This window comes from Leptopilina heterotoma, unplaced genomic scaffold, assembly GCF_015476425.1.
Source record: "Leptopilina heterotoma isolate Lh14 unplaced genomic scaffold, ASM1547642v1 Lhet_14, whole genome shotgun sequence".
NCBI lineage: Eukaryota > Metazoa > Arthropoda > Insecta > Hymenoptera > Figitidae > Leptopilina > Leptopilina heterotoma.
In genome coordinates this window covers 4,089,772-4,108,270 of record NW_025110859.1, presented here as the reverse complement: position 1 = coordinate 4,108,270, position 18,499 = coordinate 4,089,772, and the positions used below count along the sequence as shown (strand labels likewise).

Here is an 18,499-nt window from a genome sequence, read left to right as displayed (position 1 = left end):
AAGGATCGCATTATGATTATTTTAGCGGTTCAATTTTAAGCGTAAAATAAGCAATAATTTGATATTAATGTTTTTGTAATATTTTTAGTACATTAATAAAATATTTATACAATTTTTTCAAATAGTTTGAATAATTTCATCGTTTTGCAGAAGGTTTGAATTTCGTTGTCGTCTCTTCTCTTTGATTGAATAAATTATTTTCCAAGGCTGACTGAAAATTTATGAAAAAGAAAAACTTTTAGTATGAAATATTTAAGAAAATCAACTTATAGTAGAAGACTTTTAATAATCGCAATAAAATTTTCTATTCTTTTTTTAATTAACTTGATCTGAATAATCAGGGTTGCCGCAGGTCAGGAAAATCAGAGAAAAGCCAGGGAAAGTAGAATTGGTCAGGGAAATCAGGGAAAATTCAGGGTTTTTTATTAAAAGTAATGAAAAAAATTAAATTTGTAGGATTCGTAATTAATTTTTTTTTTTTTAATATATATTTAATTAATTATTAAAAATCATGGATTTATAGAAGAATTTTAGTTAAAAACACTAAAACAAATTGAATTTTGAAGCAATATTACAAATGATTGCAGAAATTCAATTATTTACAAAAGTAGTAAAATTTTTCTCAGAAATTCAATTATTTTCAAAAACTTTTCTCAATTCAATGATTTTTAATATTCACTACTTTAATAAAAATTCCTGAAAGCATTCAATTAGTTGAAAAAAAGTTTAATAAAATTCTACGCAAACATTTAATTATTTTCATAAATAATAAAAATTTCACAGGAATTGAATTATTTACAAATTATTTTCATGTAACACACTTGTATAGCTAGATAAGCTGAAGACGGGTGTATAAACAAATAAATAAATAAATAAATAATTCAATTATTTTCATAAATAATAAAATTTTTTACAAAAATTCAATTATTTTCATGAATAATAAAACTCTTCATAGAATTTCAATTATTTTTAATACAATTTGAACCAAATTCTTTGAAAAATGTAATTCTTCTTGAAAATTTTATTAAAATTCGATTATTTAAAAATTTATTGATAAAATTCTTTATGAAAATTTAATTTTAAAAAAAATTCATTTACTTAATAATTGTTTCATTTTTGTATTAAAATAATTGAATTCTCGTAGAATTTTCTAATAAAAATTGTTTTAAAAATGCATTTCAGATAAAAAATTAAAAGTATAATTGATAATTGTTCATTTATTTCATTCGAAGAATTTTAATACAAATTTTAAATTTAATTACATCTTTCGAAGAATTTACTTAAAATTGTATTAAAAATAATTGAAATCCTGAGAAGAATTTTATTATTTAGGAAAATAATTAAATTATTGCGAAGAATTTTATAAAAAAGTTTCGAAAAATTGATTTTTTTAAAAGAAATTATGCAAAATCTATTTTTATTTATTGAATTCCTGTGAAATATTAATTATTTTAGAAAATATTTGAAAATTCGTCTAGAAATTTGTAAAAATTGTTTTTAAATAATTGAATTCTTTTGGGAAAGTTTATTAAAATAATAGATATAGAAATTATTGAATTTAGAAAAATTTTTGAAATTAATTGAATTTTATTACTTTTAAAAATAATTGAATTCAATAATTTCATTTTTTTTTAAATAATTGAAATCCTGTGAAGAATTTTAGTATGTATTTAGAAAAACTATTAAATTCTTGCAACGAATTTTATTACATTTTTTAAAAATAATTGAAATCCTGTGAAGAATTTTATTAATTATGAAAATAATTAAATTCTTGCAAAGAATTTTATTTTTTATGGAAATAATTAAATTCCTGCAACGAATTTTATTACATTTTTTTTTAAATAATTGAAATCCTGTGAAGAATTTTATTATTTATGAAAATAATTGAATTCTTTTGAGAAATTTTATTAAAATAGTAGATTTTGAAACTATTTTTGAATTTCAACGAAGAATTTCATTATTTGTGAAATGTAATTGAATTCTTGCAAAAAATGTTTGAAAATAATTACATTTTTCGAGGAATTCATTTAAAATTGTATTGAAAATAATTTAAATCTTATAGGAAAAATTTTATTATTTATGATAATAATTGAATTCTTACAACGAATTTTATTACATTTTTTCAAATAATTGAATTGATGTGAAAAATTTTAATACTTATAAAAATAAGTCTTTTTTTAAATTGAATTTTTGCCAAGGATTTTATTAAAATTTTTCTAAATAATAAAATTTTTTTTTTTTTTTTGAAAAATTTTATAGAAATTTAAATTATTATAAAACATGAAGATAGCGAATTTCAAAAGGTTTAAATTTGAGAATCAGAATATTCTTTTGGGTCAGGGTGAATCAGTCAAAATTTTGTCTGGAAATCAGGGAAAAAGAAAATTAATTTTTTGTGGCAAACCTGATTAATAAATAATAAAATAATTAAATATATAATCGTACATATTCATTAAGAGCTCGCATTACACGCTCCTCAACGTCCTCGTCAACTTCTGATGAAGAATGTCTTCGGCTGCTAATAATTGTTGGAATAATTGATCTTGATCTGTCGAATAATGATGCAAAAGATTGCAATAGAAAAGCCAAGAATGCGAGTGAGGCGAGTACGCTAATTGGATCGAAAGTTCTGAAAATAGTTGAACTTCAAAAATTATTATTAATTAGATTCATATCATTAATAATAATACAATGACATAGAGAAAATAAAAAAAATAAATAAAAAAAATTGTTATGAACAAAAATTAAATTACTAACGGATAAAAAGTTGGAGCTGACGGTGCTCCATGTCCATAAGAACCATAATAGCTTCTCCCTTGTCGATTTGTTGGTTTATCAGTTAAATAATCTTGAGGTGAGAAAATAGAATTACTAGTAACTGGAGGAACTTTTTTAAATTGATTTACGAATTTACAAAGGTAGGGCTGATTGAGAAAATTCGTATTTTTGCAATTTGGTACAATGGGAATGGTAATTGGATGCAGTTTATTATTTTCCGATAAATTCGGCAAATACAAACTGGGTGGCGTTTTTCCAAATATCTTCTCGATCCTATAATCCATCAGTATAATTGCCCAGAATATAATTTTCTAAATAGTTAAAAAAAAATTAATGAATATTCTTCTTTACTACTAATATTACTTTTTTTATTTAATTATTAAATTAATCAAAAAATGATTTCAATTACATTCATCAATATTTTTAATTTAAAAAAAAAAATACTTACAATAAAAACAAATTTACGAACATTGATCATTGTCCAAAAAATATAAATATTTATCGCTGTCCATTGTACAAAGAGAAACACACCAAACTCACGAAAATAAGCAAAACACTACAATTCGTATTCAAAATTCCATTTACTTTTATACTAAAATATATTGCGTGTTTGTCATTTATTGTCAATGCTCCAGTAAGTTTCGTCATGGATTTGAATTCAAAATTACTTTTGAATTTATCATCATTTGTGTGCTTTCATTGTAACGAAAAATAATTCTATTAAAAATGAATATTAGATTAATCATAAAATCAATTAGCGACCAATCTCATTTATTATACAAATATATAAATGTAATGTTTGCAGGGTTCGAGCCAGTGAAAGTATTTAAAAATACGGACTTTACGGACCAATTACAGACAAAAATATGACTGGTTAGTCATTATCAATTCAATTATTATTTTCAAGAATTTTTAACTAAAATTCTTCTTTAAATCAATTATTTTTAATAATTTTCGAAAAAACTCTTTGACAATTTTCAAATCCATTTGTTTATAATATTCAATTTTACGAAATTTCAATTATTCAGTAATTCTTCAATTAAATATATATTAGAAAATAAAAACTTTAAATAATATAAACAAAATTCATATAAACGTTTTCAAAAAAATTAATTTCAAAATTCAATTATTTTTAAAAATTCACGCTATATTGATTTTAATATTCAATAATTATTATCTAAAATTTTCACTGAAATTCATTTTCAAATCAATTTTTATTAGAAAATTCAACTGCAATTCAATTATTTAAATACAAAATAAATAATTTATTGAATAATTAAATGTTTATTAAAATTGAATTCTCATAAAGAATTTTATCAAAAAACTTTCTAAATAATTGAATTCTTTTGACGAATTTTAACAAAATTTTGAAGAATAATTACATTTTTCGAAAAAATTGATTAAAGTTGTATTAAAAATAATTGAAATTCTGCGATGAGTTTTATTATTTCCGAAAATAATCGAATCCCTAAAAAGAATTTTATTATTTTTGAAGAATATTTAATTTTTGCGAAGAATATTAGGGAGCATCCATAAATAACGTTACACGATTAGGGGAGGGGGGGGTGGTTGAAAAATGCAACTGATTGCAACAAGGGGGGAGGTGGGTGATTTTGAAATGTAACGTTGCAAAATGTTATATATTATTATAAATTATTCTTGTTGTGTAAATCATTATCAGAGTTAATTTTAATAAATAATAATAATATGAGAAATAAGAAAAATTACTTCATTAATCCAGAAAAATAATATAATTCTTATTTTTGGGGGTATAAGTCATTTTTGCAACGTTATATTTAGGGGGGGTGTTGGTAATTTGCAACCAAATGCAACGAAGGGGGGGTGGGGGTCAAAAAACCCGAAAATCAGTGTAACGTTATTTATGGATGATCCCTTATTACTCTTGAAAATGATTGAATTTCTGCAATAATTTGTAACTTTTCCAAATAAAATTTTTTTTTTCGTGTGTTTAACTAAAATTCTTCTATAATTGCATTATTTTTAATCATTTTTAAAAAAATTTCTTTGAAAATTTTCAAATTCATTTGTTTACAATTCAATTTTACAGAGTTTCAATTATTTGTAAATTCTCCACTTAAAAGTATATTAGAAAATAAAATCTTTATATATAATTTCAAAAAAAAAAAAAATCCGCAATTAAACTTTTAAAAAAAAAATTAATTCCACAGAAATGTTAGTTAAAAATATGGAAAATACATTTTTTCAAAGATTTTAATTTAAAACCTTTTCAAAATTTAATTATTTCGAAAAATTCACTCTCTAATGCTTTAAATATACAATTATTATTATCTAAAATTTTAAGTGAAATTAATTTTTAAATAAATTTTTATTAGAAAATTCAAGTATAATTCAATTATTTAATTACAAAAAAAAACAATTAATTGAATAATTGAATATTTCTTAAAATTCAATTCCCATAAAAAGTTTTATTAACTAATTTTTTTTAAAAATTGAATTCTTTTGACAAATTTTAATGAAATTTTTAAGAATAATATTATACTACATTTTTCGAGAGATTCGAATAAAATTGTATTAAAAATAATTGGAATTCTGCGATGAGTTTTATTATTTATAAAAATAATTGAATTTCTGCAATAATTTGTAATTTCTCCAAAATAATATTTTTTTAGTGTTTTTAACTAAAATTCTTCTATAAATGAATTATTTTTAATAATTTTTGAAAAAGTTCTTTGAGAATTGACAAATTCATTTGGTTACAATTCAATTTTACAAAACTTGAATTATTCGGAAATTCATCAATTAAATATATTATTAAAAAAAAACAACTTCAAAAAAATAATTTCAAGTAAAATTGAAATAAGCTTTTTCAAAAAAATTAATTCTTCCACAGAATTGTATGAGTTAAAAGTATAAAAAATTAAAATCTTCAAAGATTTTAATATAAAACCTTTTCAAAAGTCGATTATTTCTAAAAATTCACGCTAAAATCCTTTTAATGTTCAATTATTATCTAAAATTTTAACTGAAATTCATTTTCAAATCAATTTTTAATAAAAAATTCTACTAAAATTCAATTATTTAAAAACAAAAATAGATAATTTATTGAATAATTGAATGTTTGTTAAAATTCAATTCTCATATAGAATTTTAATATTTTTCAACATATAATTGAATTTCTCCAATAATTTTGTAACTTCTCAAAAATAAAATTTTTTTGTTTTTGTTTTCAACTAAATTTCTTCAAATCCATTATTTCGAAAAAGTTCTTTTTTGTAACTTCTCCAAAATAAAATTTTTTTGTTTTTGTTTTTAACTAAATTTCTCTAAATCCATTATTTCGAAAAAGTTCTTTAAGAATTTTCAAATTTATTTGTTTACAATTCAATTTTATAAAAAACCGCTGCCAAGTTGTACATTTTTATAATTTTGGTGTTCATTTCATGAACACTTTGCTTCCTCATAGAAATAATAATAATTGAAATTATAAGAATTAATTTTTATAAGAGAGTTAAAAATCATTAAATCTTGGTCCAAAAAATATGTTTTTATATATATTCTATAAGATGGTTATAATAGTTTAATAATTACACGTATAAGTTAATAAACAAGAATGTTGAAAAAATGTTATTTTCCACAATTTTTGATTTTTCAAATACCAATAATTTGATAATTTCTGACCGAATCAGGTTCAAAAATAGGTCAATCGAAGCCTTTTTTAATGCTCTACAAGTTGGTAATAATACTTTTAAAGTTACTTTTATATTTTTCAACAAAATTTTCAAAAAAGTGTTATTTTCGAAAAATTTAGATTTTTAAAACTTTAATATCTCCGGCTAATATAGACGAAAAATGTTCAATTAGGGCTCAAAAGATGCGTCTGAAAAAACTCTACAAAACTAAAGAAAAACATTTATAGGTGTCCTAACATTTTTTTTAAGTTAAGGCCAAAAAACGTTTTTTTACAGAATGAAAAATGCAAAAAAAATATAGTTAAGCTTTATGAATCAGGCTGAAAATACTCTCATTTTATGTCCCCCGGGGAGACCTACAATTTAAAAAAAAATTGAGGCCTTTAGCTCTTTCTCGTTCTGAGATATTGAGGCAAATGTAATGTTAGTAATTGAATTCTTTTGACGAATTGTAATAAAATTTTTAAGATTAATTATAATTTTGGAGAAATTTGTTTCAAATTTTATTAAAAATAATTGAAATTTTGTCGAGAATTTTATTAACATTTTTGAAAATAATTGGATTTCGGAGAAGAATTTAATTATTTCTAAAGACAATTGAAATTTTTTATTTCAGTAAATAATTGAATTCTTGTGAATTTTTATTATTTATGAAAATAATAAATTAAATGTTTCCGTAGAATTTTAACAAAATTTGTTTTAAATAATTGAATTCTTTGGAGAAATTTTATTAAAATATTAGATATTGAAAATCATTAAAGTCAAGAAAATTTTTTGAAAATAATTGAAATTTTGCCAAGAATTTTAATAAAAATTTTGAAAATAATTGAATTTCGAAGAAGAATTTTATTTTTTATAAAGATAACTGAAATTTTTTAACATAATTGAATTTCTTCGAAGAATTTTATTATTTTTCAATATAATTGAATTTCTGATATCGTTTGTAATTTCTCTACAATTCTTCAAATTATATCCTAACAATTTACGAACTTTTCGTCTTTTCTCAAGCAAATTACAGATTTTACGGACCTTTTTTCAAAAAAACGGACTTTTACCAACTTCAAGCAAATTTACGGACCTATTTCGAGCCCAGACTGTTTGTCATGTTTTATAATTTTTCCCCTTCAAAAAAAAAGGAAAGAAATAAATGTTATGTTAAAAAATTATTTATAGAATTTTTATGTACATAACTTATTTATTTAAAAAACTTATTTTAAGTTCAACAAATTCTTGACAGCTTCTTTGTATTTATCTACAGAATGTTCGTCTTCCCCGTTATTTATAAGATCCGTAACTGCCATTTTATATTCTACAGCGTGAGGAACAGTTTGATAGTCAATATCTTTTGGTGGCTCAGGCCAACAAAGAAGACTGATTAAGTTTTCACGACTTTTGTTTGTGTCCCAGTCGTAATATTCCATGTCAGCTTCACTTTTTTCCGCTTCCCAAGGTTCCACTTTCTGTAAACAAAAGAAAAGAAAAGAAAATGAAAAATAAATAAATCAAGGAGAACTTTCTCTGAAATGAAAGAAAAAGAAATTTACCCAAGATTCATGATATAAAGCAGTAATAAGATATTGAACATAGTCCATGTTTTGCTTCTTCATTGGACATCGATCTGTCGTGATTGTAATGTAATCAGTCTCAGGATCGTATTTATCCTTTACTAATCTAAGAAGTTTATCTTTAGCATGTCTGTCTAAAGTGAGACTCGATACTTTTACTCTCAAGCTCACAATTCTGGCTAAAGGTTCACGTATTGTGGGCGAGGAGAAAACGTAATCGCTTGTAATTACTTCCATGGGAAAGTGTTTAGTACATTTTTCTTCGGTTTCCAAACCCACTGGCCATTTGGTGCAAAACTTTTTAATTGCTTCACAATGTCTTCGTACGGCCGGTGGTGTGAGATGTAAGAAATTAGGAATTTTCATTAACTCAGCATTGGCGTATTTACCAAATGGTGCTTGATTTCTCAAAGGATATCCTTGTCTAATGGGAAGTGGTACAGTTGCTGGATGAAAAGTTCTTGGTCCAGGCCAAACTGACGGCCAATCTTGATCAACTTTCATTCTTGTTTCTCTTGGCGGTAAGATTTTAAATTTTAATTCCGTTCTTTCTCTTTTCTCAGCTTTTTCCGGCTTCAACATTAAAATTCGAAAACCATCTGAAAAAATAAATAACGTTGAAAGATTCAATAACCTGAGCATAAATATTTATTTATTTTCCCTAAAGAATATTCTGCGATTCACTCTGAAAATGATTAGATACTAAAAAAAAAAGTTCTATTGCATTTATTTACGAATTTCTTCAACTGTAAAATTATTCAAAAACAGCAATAACTTCTTTTTTTTAAAAAATAATATCATTATTATTTTTCCATAGAAATTAAGATTTTAAAAAACATTCAAATTCAAATCTTTTTGAAATTCAACAATTTATGAGAATATTATTATAAAACGTGAAGAAATTGATCATTCCGAGTCTTCGACTCGGAGTGATCACTTTCTTCCTGTTTTATTATAATTAAAGTCGACCAAGTGATAATCCTGCGATGAGTTTTATTATTTATGAAAATAATTCAAATTTTCCCAAGAATTTTATTAAAATTTTCTAAAATAAATGAATTTCGTAGAAGAATTTTATTATTTATAAAAATACTTGAAATTTTGACGAGAATTTTTTTTTAACTTTTGAACATAACTGAATTTCTGCGAAGAATTTTATTACTTTTGAAAATAATTTAATTCTTCCAAAGAATTTTATTCCAGTTTATAAAAAATAACTGAATTTCTGTGAAGATATTTTATTATTTATATAAAGAATTGAATTCTTGGAACGAATTTTTTATTCAAGTTTCTAAAAATAATTGAATTTCGGTGAAGAATTTTGTTATTTATAAAAATAATTGAATTTTTGAAATAAACTTTGTTAAATTTTTTTTTAAATAATCGAATTACAGTGAAAATTTTATTACCTATGAAAATAATTGAATTATTTCGAAGAAATTTATTAAAAATTTTGTAAATAATTGACAGGGTGTGTCTACTATTTTCGTTCCACCAAATTTCAGGTTATTTCCCGGTTTTCTTTTCTGATCAAAATTTAAATTTTTTTGATTTTGAACACAAATAAATCTACAAATGGCTTCCAAATTTTTTATTAGAGTTTTTATGAATAATTAAAATCTTTTGACAAGTTTCTTTAAATTTTTTTGAAAATAATGTTTTTTTTAATAATTTTAATTAAAAATTTGGAAAATAATTTAATTAAACAAAGAATTTTTTCAATTTTTTAAAATAATCTTGTCTGAATGTTTTTAATATTAAATACCCATAAAGAATTTTATCAACATATTTTTAAATCATGAAATTCTTTTGACGAAATTTAAATAAATTTTTTTAAAATATAATAACATTTTTCAAAGTATTCGATTAAAATTTTATTAAAAATAATTGAAATTCTGCGATGAGTTGGATTATTTATGAAAATAATAGAATTATTGCGAAGAAATTAATAAAAGATTTGTAAATAGTAGAATTCCTGTGAAATTATTTTATTATTTATGAAAATAATTAAACGTTTGCGTAGAATTTTAATAAAAATTTTTTAAAAATAATTGAATTCTTTTGGAAAATATAATTAAAATAGTAGATATTGAATATTATTAAATTTAGGAAAATTTTTGCAAATAATTAAAATTTTGCAAAGAATTTTATTAAAATTAATAAATTACAATAATTTGTAATTTTGTCACAATAAAAATTTTTTTTTCGTGTTTTTAACTAAAATTCTTCTATAAATGCATTATTTTTAATAATTTTTGAAATACTTCTTTGCGAATTTTCAAATCTATATTGCTTTTAATATTCAATTATTATCTAAAATTTTAACTGAAATACATTTTTTAATCAATATTAGAAAATTTCACGAGAATTCAATTATTTATTTCATTCTTTCCTTATTTTACAATCAATTAAATACAAAAATAAATAATTAATTGAATAATTGAATGTTTTTCAAAATTGAATTCTCATAAAGAATTTGATCTTCATTTTATCAATAAATTTTTAAATCATTAAATTCTTTTGACGAATTTTAATAGAATTTTTAAGAATAATTACATTTTTCTAGGAATTCGATTAAAATTGAAATTCTGCAATGAGTGTTATTATTTATGAAAATAATTGAATTTCTAAAAAGAATTTTATTATTTACGAAAATAATTGAAACTCTAACTTCTATAAGAATTAAGTTATTTAAAAAGAAATTATTGTCAGAAATGGAAAAATTAAAGGTTTTGTATTAGAATTTTTGTTTTTTCTAGAAAAAACTATTAATAATAATATATTAATTATTTGAATGTTAATTAAGGGGAAAAAGGTGAAAAAGATGATAAAATTGAAATAAGGGGACAAAAGGGGACCAACTGTGATGCCTGTAAATAATTAATATTTTTATTATTAAGCTAAAAATATATGAAAATAAAATTTAGAAATGAGGAGAAATAGGTAGGAAGTATGTTTTAAAAGGAAATGTGGGCTATTAAGGCTGAAATTAGCTATTATAACTAACTGTTATTATTAATGTAAAGAAATTAAATAAAGACTTACCGGAATCTTTTTTACCAGAATCTCGTGGTGCTTGTGATTCTGCCACATATGTGGCACAAAGAGGTGTAGGTTTTTTTATTGTAGAAAAAATGTTTTTTTCACAAAGACGTACAAAAATTGACATTTTTAAATAATTTATTTCCTTTTTAATACATAAACAAAACTTTTGTACATACTTCAACCCTAACCTAAAAATTGTTATTACATTCCGTTCATTCCGTTATTTCGCACTGTCTGGCGAACCATCTGATTACGAATTCAAGTCCAACGTTCCTTGTGTTCCGTGTCATCTATCTTAAAAAATTAAAGAATCTGCCTCTATTTAAAATAAAGAAATTTTAATTGAAAATACTATTATTGTATCTATTTTGGTAATTTATTTAAGAAATAATTATTTATTCATCTTTATTTAATATTATTTATTGAATCTACTTTTCATTGTTTGAAAGTGGTTCGAATTCGACGTTTCCTTCTTTGACATTCACCAGGAATGTAACAATTAAATTTTATAGTGTCAACAAGAAATTATCATTCTATTATTTTATTTATTTAAAAAAAAATTTGTTTTTAAAGAACAAAAATGTTTTATTAAAATTCTTAAAAAATTTGTGCTTTATAAAAAACATAAAAAGTGGTATAAAGTGACTTAACCTATAAATGTTTTCGACAATGACGTTCAATGTCTGATTTGCTGATGACGTTATTCCTTAAGTTTCCCCACAGTTTCCCATATAAATAAACATAATCATGGCTTCTCCTCGACCAAAATCACCTCGTCCACCTATTTCGGCCAAAAAAGACGAAAAGGAAGAAAGTTTTTGGGATAAAATTGGCACACTGGGACGCAAGAAACGTATTAAGGAAGGTAAGAGATAAAGAACAAATATTAAAGTTTTTATTTTTTAAATTTTCATAATTTATTAAATTTTTCGTGGGTGTTATGGAATCAGATGATTTCCTTATAAGGACTCAACCCAATTGTGTTGAGAACATTATATATTTATTAATACGAATCTGATATTAGATGACCTCAGTTCTAATCAATGTTTTTATTATTAATATTATTTGATTGTTGTCAATTGTTTTATAGCTTGTAATTAAAATTTTTATTTATGCTTATGGGGCATTCCATTTCAAACAGTTTAAACAACAAAAAACAATCGTAAGAAGACCGATTTTCTAATAACTTTTATTATATAAAAATTTTATTATTTATAATATATTATACACTGATTCGACAGAGAATTTGATGAACTTTCTATTTTTGAAAAAAGCTCTGTAAAGTCCGTAATTTGATTGAAAAAGGACAAAAAGTTTGTCAATTATTTTCAAAGTAATAAAATTCTTCTTCGCAGAAGTTCAATTATGATCAGAAATATTTTTTTTAATTCTCAACAAAATTGCAATTATCTTTAGAAATAATTAAATTCTTCTCCGAAATTCAATTATTTTCAAAAATTTTAATAAAATTCTCGACAAAATTTCAAATTTATCTTTATAAAAAATAAAATTATTCTTCGAAATTCAATTATTTTCAAAAATTTTAATAAAATTCTTGACAAAATTTCAATTACTTTAAAAAATGTTCTTCAATTCAATGAATTTCAATATAAGATTATTTTAATACAATTTTCCAAAAGAATTCAATTATTTCGAAAAATTTTTAATAAAATTCTACGCAAACATTTACTTATTTTTATAAATAATAAAAATTTCAGAGGAATTCAATTATTTATAAACTTTTTATAAACTTCTTCGCAATAATTCATATTATTTTCATAAATAATAGAATTTTTTTCTAGAAATTCAATTATTTTCACAAATAATAAAACTGAACGCAGAATTTCAATTATTTTTAATAAAATTTTAAACAAATTTCTCGAAAAATGTAATTATTCTTCAAAATTTTATTACAATTTGTCCAAAAAAAATCAATTATTTAAAAATTTGATAAAATTCTTTATGAAAATTGAATTTTAAGAAACATTCAATTATTAAATAAATTGTTTATCTTTGCAATTAAATAATAATTGAGATTTTTTGTAAAATTGAATTGTAAACAAATGAATTTGAAAATTCTCAAAGAACTTTTTCAAAAATTATTAAAAATAATTCATTTATTAAAGAATTTTTAGTTAAAAACACGAAAAAAAAATTTAATTTGGAAAAGTTACAAATTATTGCAGAAATTCAATTATTTTCAAAAGTAAAAATATTCTTTGCAACAGTTAAATATTGTTCAAAATAATGAAATTCTTTTTAGGGATTCAATTATTTTCGCAAATAATAAAACTCATCGCAGAATTTCAATTATTTTTAATACAATTTTAATTGAAATTCTCGAAAAATGTAATTATTCCTAAAAATTTAATTAAAATTCATTGAAAGAATTCAATTATTTAAAAATTGGTTGATAACATTATTTATGGGAATTGAATTTTAAGAAATATTCAATTATTCAAAAAATTATTTATTTTTGTATTTAAATAATTGAATTCTAGTAGAATTTTCTAATAAAAATTGATTTTCATTTCATAAAAATGAATTTCAGTTAAAATTTTAGATTATATATGTAATTGAATATTAAAAGCAATATAGTGTAAATTTTTAGAAATAATTAAATTTTGAAATTAATTTTTTTTGAAAATGTTTAATTGAATTATTTTGTATTATTTTCTAATATATATTTAATTGAAGAATTTACGAATAATTGAAATTCGTTAAATTGAATATTGTAAACAAATGGATTTGAAAATTGTCAGAGAACTTTCTCGAAAATTAATTGATTTAAAGAAGAACTTTAGTTAAAAATTCTTGAAAATAATAATTGAATTGAAATGATGAAAATAATTTTGAAGAAGTACAATTTTCTTATAATATAAAATAATGATTTTATCAATTTGCCATCTTTTATTAATTATAAAACATGAAGAAATTGATCACTCCGAGTCGAAGACTCGGAGTTATCAATTTCTTCATATTTTATTGTTGGAAAATTTAATTTTTAGTTTCAAGTAAAATGTTTTCTTATTTGACTCGGACTGATGTTTTATTGTTGACAAATTTAATTTATAGTTTTAAGTAAAATGTTTTCTTATTTGACACGGACTGCTTATATTTTTGTCAGTAATCGGTCCGTAAATGGTCCGTATTTTGAATTAATAGTTTCACCGGTTCGAACTTTTTATAAAAATAAAGCTGCAAACTTTTCTAGTTTCCATTTCCGTATGATATATTATGGACATTTAATGGGATAAGTAGAAAAAAAATTGTTTGAAATGAAATGTCCCTTACATACTTTTCTAGTTTTATATTTTTTTAAATGTTAATCGACAAATAATAATAATAATTTTGCATGTTAGTTCAAGAGGTGCAAGAAGAGGGGAAATATGCCATCGATTCGCCAGGATGTGCCGCAAATCCTGATTTACCACCTGAAGAATATAATTTAGAAGAAAATGAGGAACGTTCGATGATAGAACCAAAATCCCTTGAGGATCCAAAAGTACTTGAGCTTGTTACTATTCTAATTGATTGGATTAACGATGAATTAGCTAATCAGAGAATTATTGTGAAAAATATTGCCGAAGATTTATATGATGGTCAAGTACTCCAAAAACTTTTAGGTATAAAAATGGATTTTTGTTTCTTTTTTATTATTATCTAAAAATATCAACTGAAATGATTCTTGTGTTTCTAGAGAAATTAACAGGACGAAAACTTGACGTTCCGGAAGTGACTCAATCCGAGGAGGGTCAAAAGCAAAAATTGGAAGTTGTACTTCACGCTGCTAATCACGTTCTAGGACGTTATCCGCCTTATAAATGGAGCGTCGAGTCAGTGCATTCCAAGAACATTGTCTCCATTTTACATTTGCTGGTTGGCTTGGCTCGACAATTTCGGGCGCCCATTAGACTGCCGGAACGAGTTGTCGTTTATGTTGTTGTTGTAAAAAAGATGGATGGACAATTAACTCATAGAACCGTGAAAGAAGAGATCACGTCCACGTACGACGATGTGGGAATGCGCTGCGAGAGGGATGCCTTCGATACTTTATTCGATCAGGCTCCTGAAAAATTAGCCGTCGTCAAAAGGGTTATTATTTTTATTTTTATTTCACAATTTATTTATTTATTTTCAATTTAAAAATCTAATTTTTTAATTTATCTTTTCCAGTCTTTAGTAACTTTTGTGAATAAACATCTAAGTAAAGTTCATCTAGAAGTGACAGATTTGGATTCTCAATTCCATGACGGAGTATTTCTCACATTGTTATTGGGACTTCTCGAAGGATTTTTCGTTCCTTTGGGAAGTTTTCATTTAACTCCCAAAAATCACGATCAAAAGGTTCACAATGTTGCGTTTGCTTTCGAACTTATGCAGGATATTGGTTTACCTAAACCAAAAGCCAGGCCGGAAGGTAATAAATTACTTTTATTATTAAATTAAATTGCAGGGAATTTTTTCACCAAATTAAAAAAAGTTTTATTACTTTAATTTCTTTTTAAAAAATCGCTTTTTATTTCAATTTTTATAGATATTTATACTGTTCTCTAATTTTGAATTAGTTCAGGGTTACCACAGGTCAGAGAAGTCAGGGATTTTTATTAAAAGTACTGGAAAAAAAATAAATTTTTAGAATTTATAAGAAAATTCTGAATTTTTGTCTTTTTTGTTTGCCTTATAAACTATGAAATTGCCAAGAATTATAATACGAAACCTTCAATTTTTCTATTTCTATGACGATAATTTCTTTTTAAATAACTTAATTCTTGAAGAACTATCATAAAATTATTATTTATAAATTATTTAATGAATAATTTTACTTAAAAATTTCAAGATTAATTGGATTTCAAAAGAGTTGCATTTACAATCTTCATAAATAGATGAACTTCAAAAGGTTTTAATTTGAAATTTTAAGAACAACTGATTTCAGAAATTTAATTATTTTCAAAAGTGATAAACTTCTTCGCATAAATTCAATTATGTTAAAAAAATATTATCTTAAACTATTGCATATACTTATTCTTTAAATTTGTTACAGATGTGGTCAACTTAGATTTGAAATCAACTCTTCGTGTTCTGTATAATTTATTTACAAGATACAAAGGAATTAATTGAAAGAAGTCTGAAAAAATGCCGAGAAGAAATACTAATATTACTAATGTAAAAAAAACGTTTTAACTTAAAACACAAGATAACGAAACTGCCACGTTTGTAATTATGTATTTTACAAATTGACAATTATTTGCTAAAACAAGTATCCTTTAAGAAATTTTTCTTCAATTTTAATATTTTTAAAAGTGAAAAAAAGGGAGAATCTTATATTCGTTTAATATAACTTTTATTAACCACAAGTGTCTTATAATAACTGGAATTGTACAATAGTGTAGAATTTTTAAACTTTTAATGAGATTTTACTATTCTATGAAACTTTTAATGAATTCATAAAACTTGATCAATTTCTTGACATTAGCCCGATGAGTATAATATTTTTAGAATTGTTTTTATTAATACGTTATAAATTTTATAGAGTTAATGAATTTACATGTAAACATGTACAAAATTTGTATGCAATTATTTAAACATACTTGTATTTATTTTATAGAGTAGAATATACAATATTTATATTTTCAAGTGCAACAGTGTTTTTTTTTCTTCAAAGAAAAAAATTGATTTCACTTTCTTTTCTGGAAAAAAAATAATCTAAAATCAACTTTTTACAATTTTGGGACTAACTACAGGGGTCGGACTAGGTCCGCAAATCCCGTAATTTGATAGAAAAAGGACGAAAATTTCGTAAATTGTACGATATAATTTTGAAAAATTTAGAGAAATTACAAATGATTGCAGGAATTCAATTATTTTCAAAAGCAATAAAATTCTTCGCAGAAATTCAATTATATTCAAAAATTAAAAAAAAAATTCTCGTCACAATTTCAAATGATTTAAGAAATAATAAAATTATTTTACAAAATTCAATTATTTTCAAAAATTTCAATAAAATTCTTAACAAAATTTAATAGAAAAACTAACGAATAATTGAAATTTTGTAAAATTGAATTGTAAACAAATGAATTTGTAAATTCTCAAAGAACTTTTTCAAAAATTATTATTAAAAATAATTGATTTATAGAAGAATTTTAGTTAAAGACACTAAAAAAATATAATTTTGGAGAAATTACAAACTATTGCAGAAATTCAATTATTTGCATGAATAATAAAATTCATCGCAGAGTTTCAATCATTTTTATGACAATTTTAATAGAATTCCGCAAAAAGTGTAATTATTCTTAGAACTTTTATAAAAAATTCCTCAACAGAATTCGATTTTTTAAAAATTTGTTGATAAAATTCTTTACGAGATTTCAATTTTAAGAAATATTCAACTATTCAATAAATTATTTATTTAATTGTATTTAAATAATTGAATTCTCGTAGAATTTTCTAATAAAAATTGTTTAAAAGATTAATTTTAGTTAAAATTTTAGATAATAGTTAAATATTAAAAGCAATATAGAGTAAATTTTTAGAAATAATTGAATTTTGAAATTAATTTCTTTAAAAAAGTTTAATTGCGGATTTTTTAAAAATTATTTGAAGTTTTTATTTTCTAATATATATTTAATTGAAGAATTTACAAATAATTGAAATTTTGTAAAATTGAATATTGAAAACAAATGAATTTGAAAATTCTCAAAGAACTTTCTCGAAAATTAATTGATTTATTTAAAGAAGAATTTTATTATTATTATTATTTTACTTAAAAACACGCCAAAAAAATTAATTTTAGAAAAGTTACAAATTATTGAAGAAATTCAATTATTTGTAAGAGTAGATAATAATATTTTTCGCAAAAATTAAATATTCTTCAAAAATAATAAAATTCTTTTTAGGAATTCAATTATTTTAATCAAATTTTTCGAAAAATGTAATTATTCTTAAAAATTTTATTAAAATTCTTCAACAAATTATTTATTGTATTTAAATAATTGAATTCTCGTAGAAGTTTCCAATTATAAAAATTGATTCAAAAATGAATTTCAGATAAAATTTTAAATAATAATATTGAATATTAAAAGCAATATAGCGTGAATTTTTAGAAATAATTGAATTTTGAAATTATGTTTTTTGATAAAGTTTAATTGCGGATTTCATGGAAATTTAATATTTTTTTTTAAATGTTTGATAAAATTCTTAACAAGAATTCAATTATTTTCATAAATAATAAAACTCATCGAAGAATTTCAACTATTTTTAAATACTAGGATTTTAAATTAATTAATCGAAAAATTCAATATTATTTTCACAAATAAAATTTTCTACAAGAATTCAATTATTTAAAATAAAATTTTCATATTATTTATTATATTTCGAAAAAATTAATTATTTAAAACAATGTTAAATAAAATTCTTATGAAGAATTCAATTATTTTCAAA

The 18,499-nt window shown here is 22.0% G+C and overlaps 3 protein-coding genes across 4 annotated transcripts; 1 reads left to right on the top strand and 2 right to left on the bottom strand.

Moving 5' to 3' along the window:
* Positions 1 to 57: 57 nt before the first annotated feature.
* LOC122497795 lies at positions 58 to 3,630 on the bottom strand. 2 transcript variants are annotated; one of them, XM_043605091.1, is made up of 4 exons: positions 3,227 to 3,630; positions 2,758 to 3,089; positions 2,446 to 2,644; positions 58 to 211 (listed from the first exon to the last, which is right to left on the bottom strand). In XM_043605091.1, exons 1-4 carry the CDS (start codon positions 3,254 to 3,256, stop codon positions 137 to 139), a joined length of 636 nt encoding a protein of 211 aa, XP_043461026.1. In that variant the 5' UTR covers positions 3,257 to 3,630; the 3' UTR covers positions 58 to 136. The 2 variants fall into 2 exon arrangements, with proteins under 2 accessions (XP_043461026.1, XP_043461027.1); XM_043605092.1 differs by having other exon boundaries at positions 2,446 to 2,629.
* A 3,994-nt stretch (positions 3,631 to 7,624) lies between these two features.
* LOC122497790 (28S ribosomal protein S35, mitochondrial) lies at positions 7,625 to 11,305 on the bottom strand. Its single transcript, XM_043605085.1, has 3 exons — positions 11,060 to 11,305; positions 7,994 to 8,613; positions 7,625 to 7,909 (listed from the first exon to the last, which is right to left on the bottom strand). The coding sequence occupies exons 1-3, from the start codon at positions 11,181 to 11,183 to the stop codon at positions 7,658 to 7,660; spliced, it is 996 nt and encodes a 331-aa protein (XP_043461020.1). The 5' UTR covers positions 11,184 to 11,305; the 3' UTR covers positions 7,625 to 7,657.
* A 316-nt stretch (positions 11,306 to 11,621) lies between these two features.
* On the top strand, positions 11,622 to 16,441 carry LOC122497789 (beta-parvin). Its single transcript, XM_043605084.1, has 5 exons — positions 11,622 to 11,924; positions 14,422 to 14,685; positions 14,760 to 15,154; positions 15,236 to 15,479; positions 16,104 to 16,441. The coding sequence occupies exons 1-5, from the start codon at positions 11,807 to 11,809 to the stop codon at positions 16,178 to 16,180; spliced, it is 1,098 nt and encodes a 365-aa protein (XP_043461019.1). The 5' UTR covers positions 11,622 to 11,806; the 3' UTR covers positions 16,181 to 16,441.
* The last annotated feature ends 2,058 nt before the right edge of the window (positions 16,442 to 18,499 follow it).

What these genes read in the sequence shown, in the direction of transcription:
- LOC122497795 (XM_043605091.1), bottom strand. Translation starts at nt 3,256, where the DNA reads ATGATCAATGTTCGTAAATTTGTTTTTATT. An exon ending in TTCGTAAATTTGTTTTTATT is followed by an intron (nt 3,090 to 3,226) that starts GTAAGTATTTTT and finishes TTAACTATTTAG; the next exon opens with AAAATTATATTCTGGGCAAT. An exon ending in TGCGAGCTCTTAATGAATAT is followed by an intron (nt 212 to 2,445) that starts GTACGATTATAT and finishes ATAAATTTTCAG; the next exon opens with TCAGCCTTGGAAAATAATTT.
- LOC122497790 (XM_043605085.1), bottom strand. Translation starts at nt 11,183, where the DNA reads ATGTCAATTTTTGTACGTCTTTGTGAAAAAAACATTTTTTCTACAATA. An exon ending in TTCTGGTAAAAAAGATTCCG is followed by an intron (nt 8,614 to 11,059) that starts GTAAGTCTTTAT and finishes TTATTTTTTCAG; the next exon opens with ATGGTTTTCGAATTTTAATG. An exon ending in CTTTATATCATGAATCTTGG is followed by an intron (nt 7,910 to 7,993) that starts GTAAATTTCTTT and finishes TTTTGTTTACAG; the next exon opens with AAAGTGGAACCTTGGGAAGC.
- LOC122497789 (XM_043605084.1), top strand. Translation starts at nt 11,807, where the DNA reads ATGGCTTCTCCTCGACCAAAATCACCTCGTCCACCTATTTCGGCCAAA. An exon ending in AGTACTCCAAAAACTTTTAG is followed by an intron (nt 14,686 to 14,759) that starts GTATAAAAATGG and finishes TTGTGTTTCTAG; the next exon opens with AGAAATTAACAGGACGAAAA. An exon ending in AATTAGCCGTCGTCAAAAGG is followed by an intron (nt 15,155 to 15,235) that starts GTTATTATTTTT and finishes TATCTTTTCCAG; the next exon opens with TCTTTAGTAACTTTTGTGAA.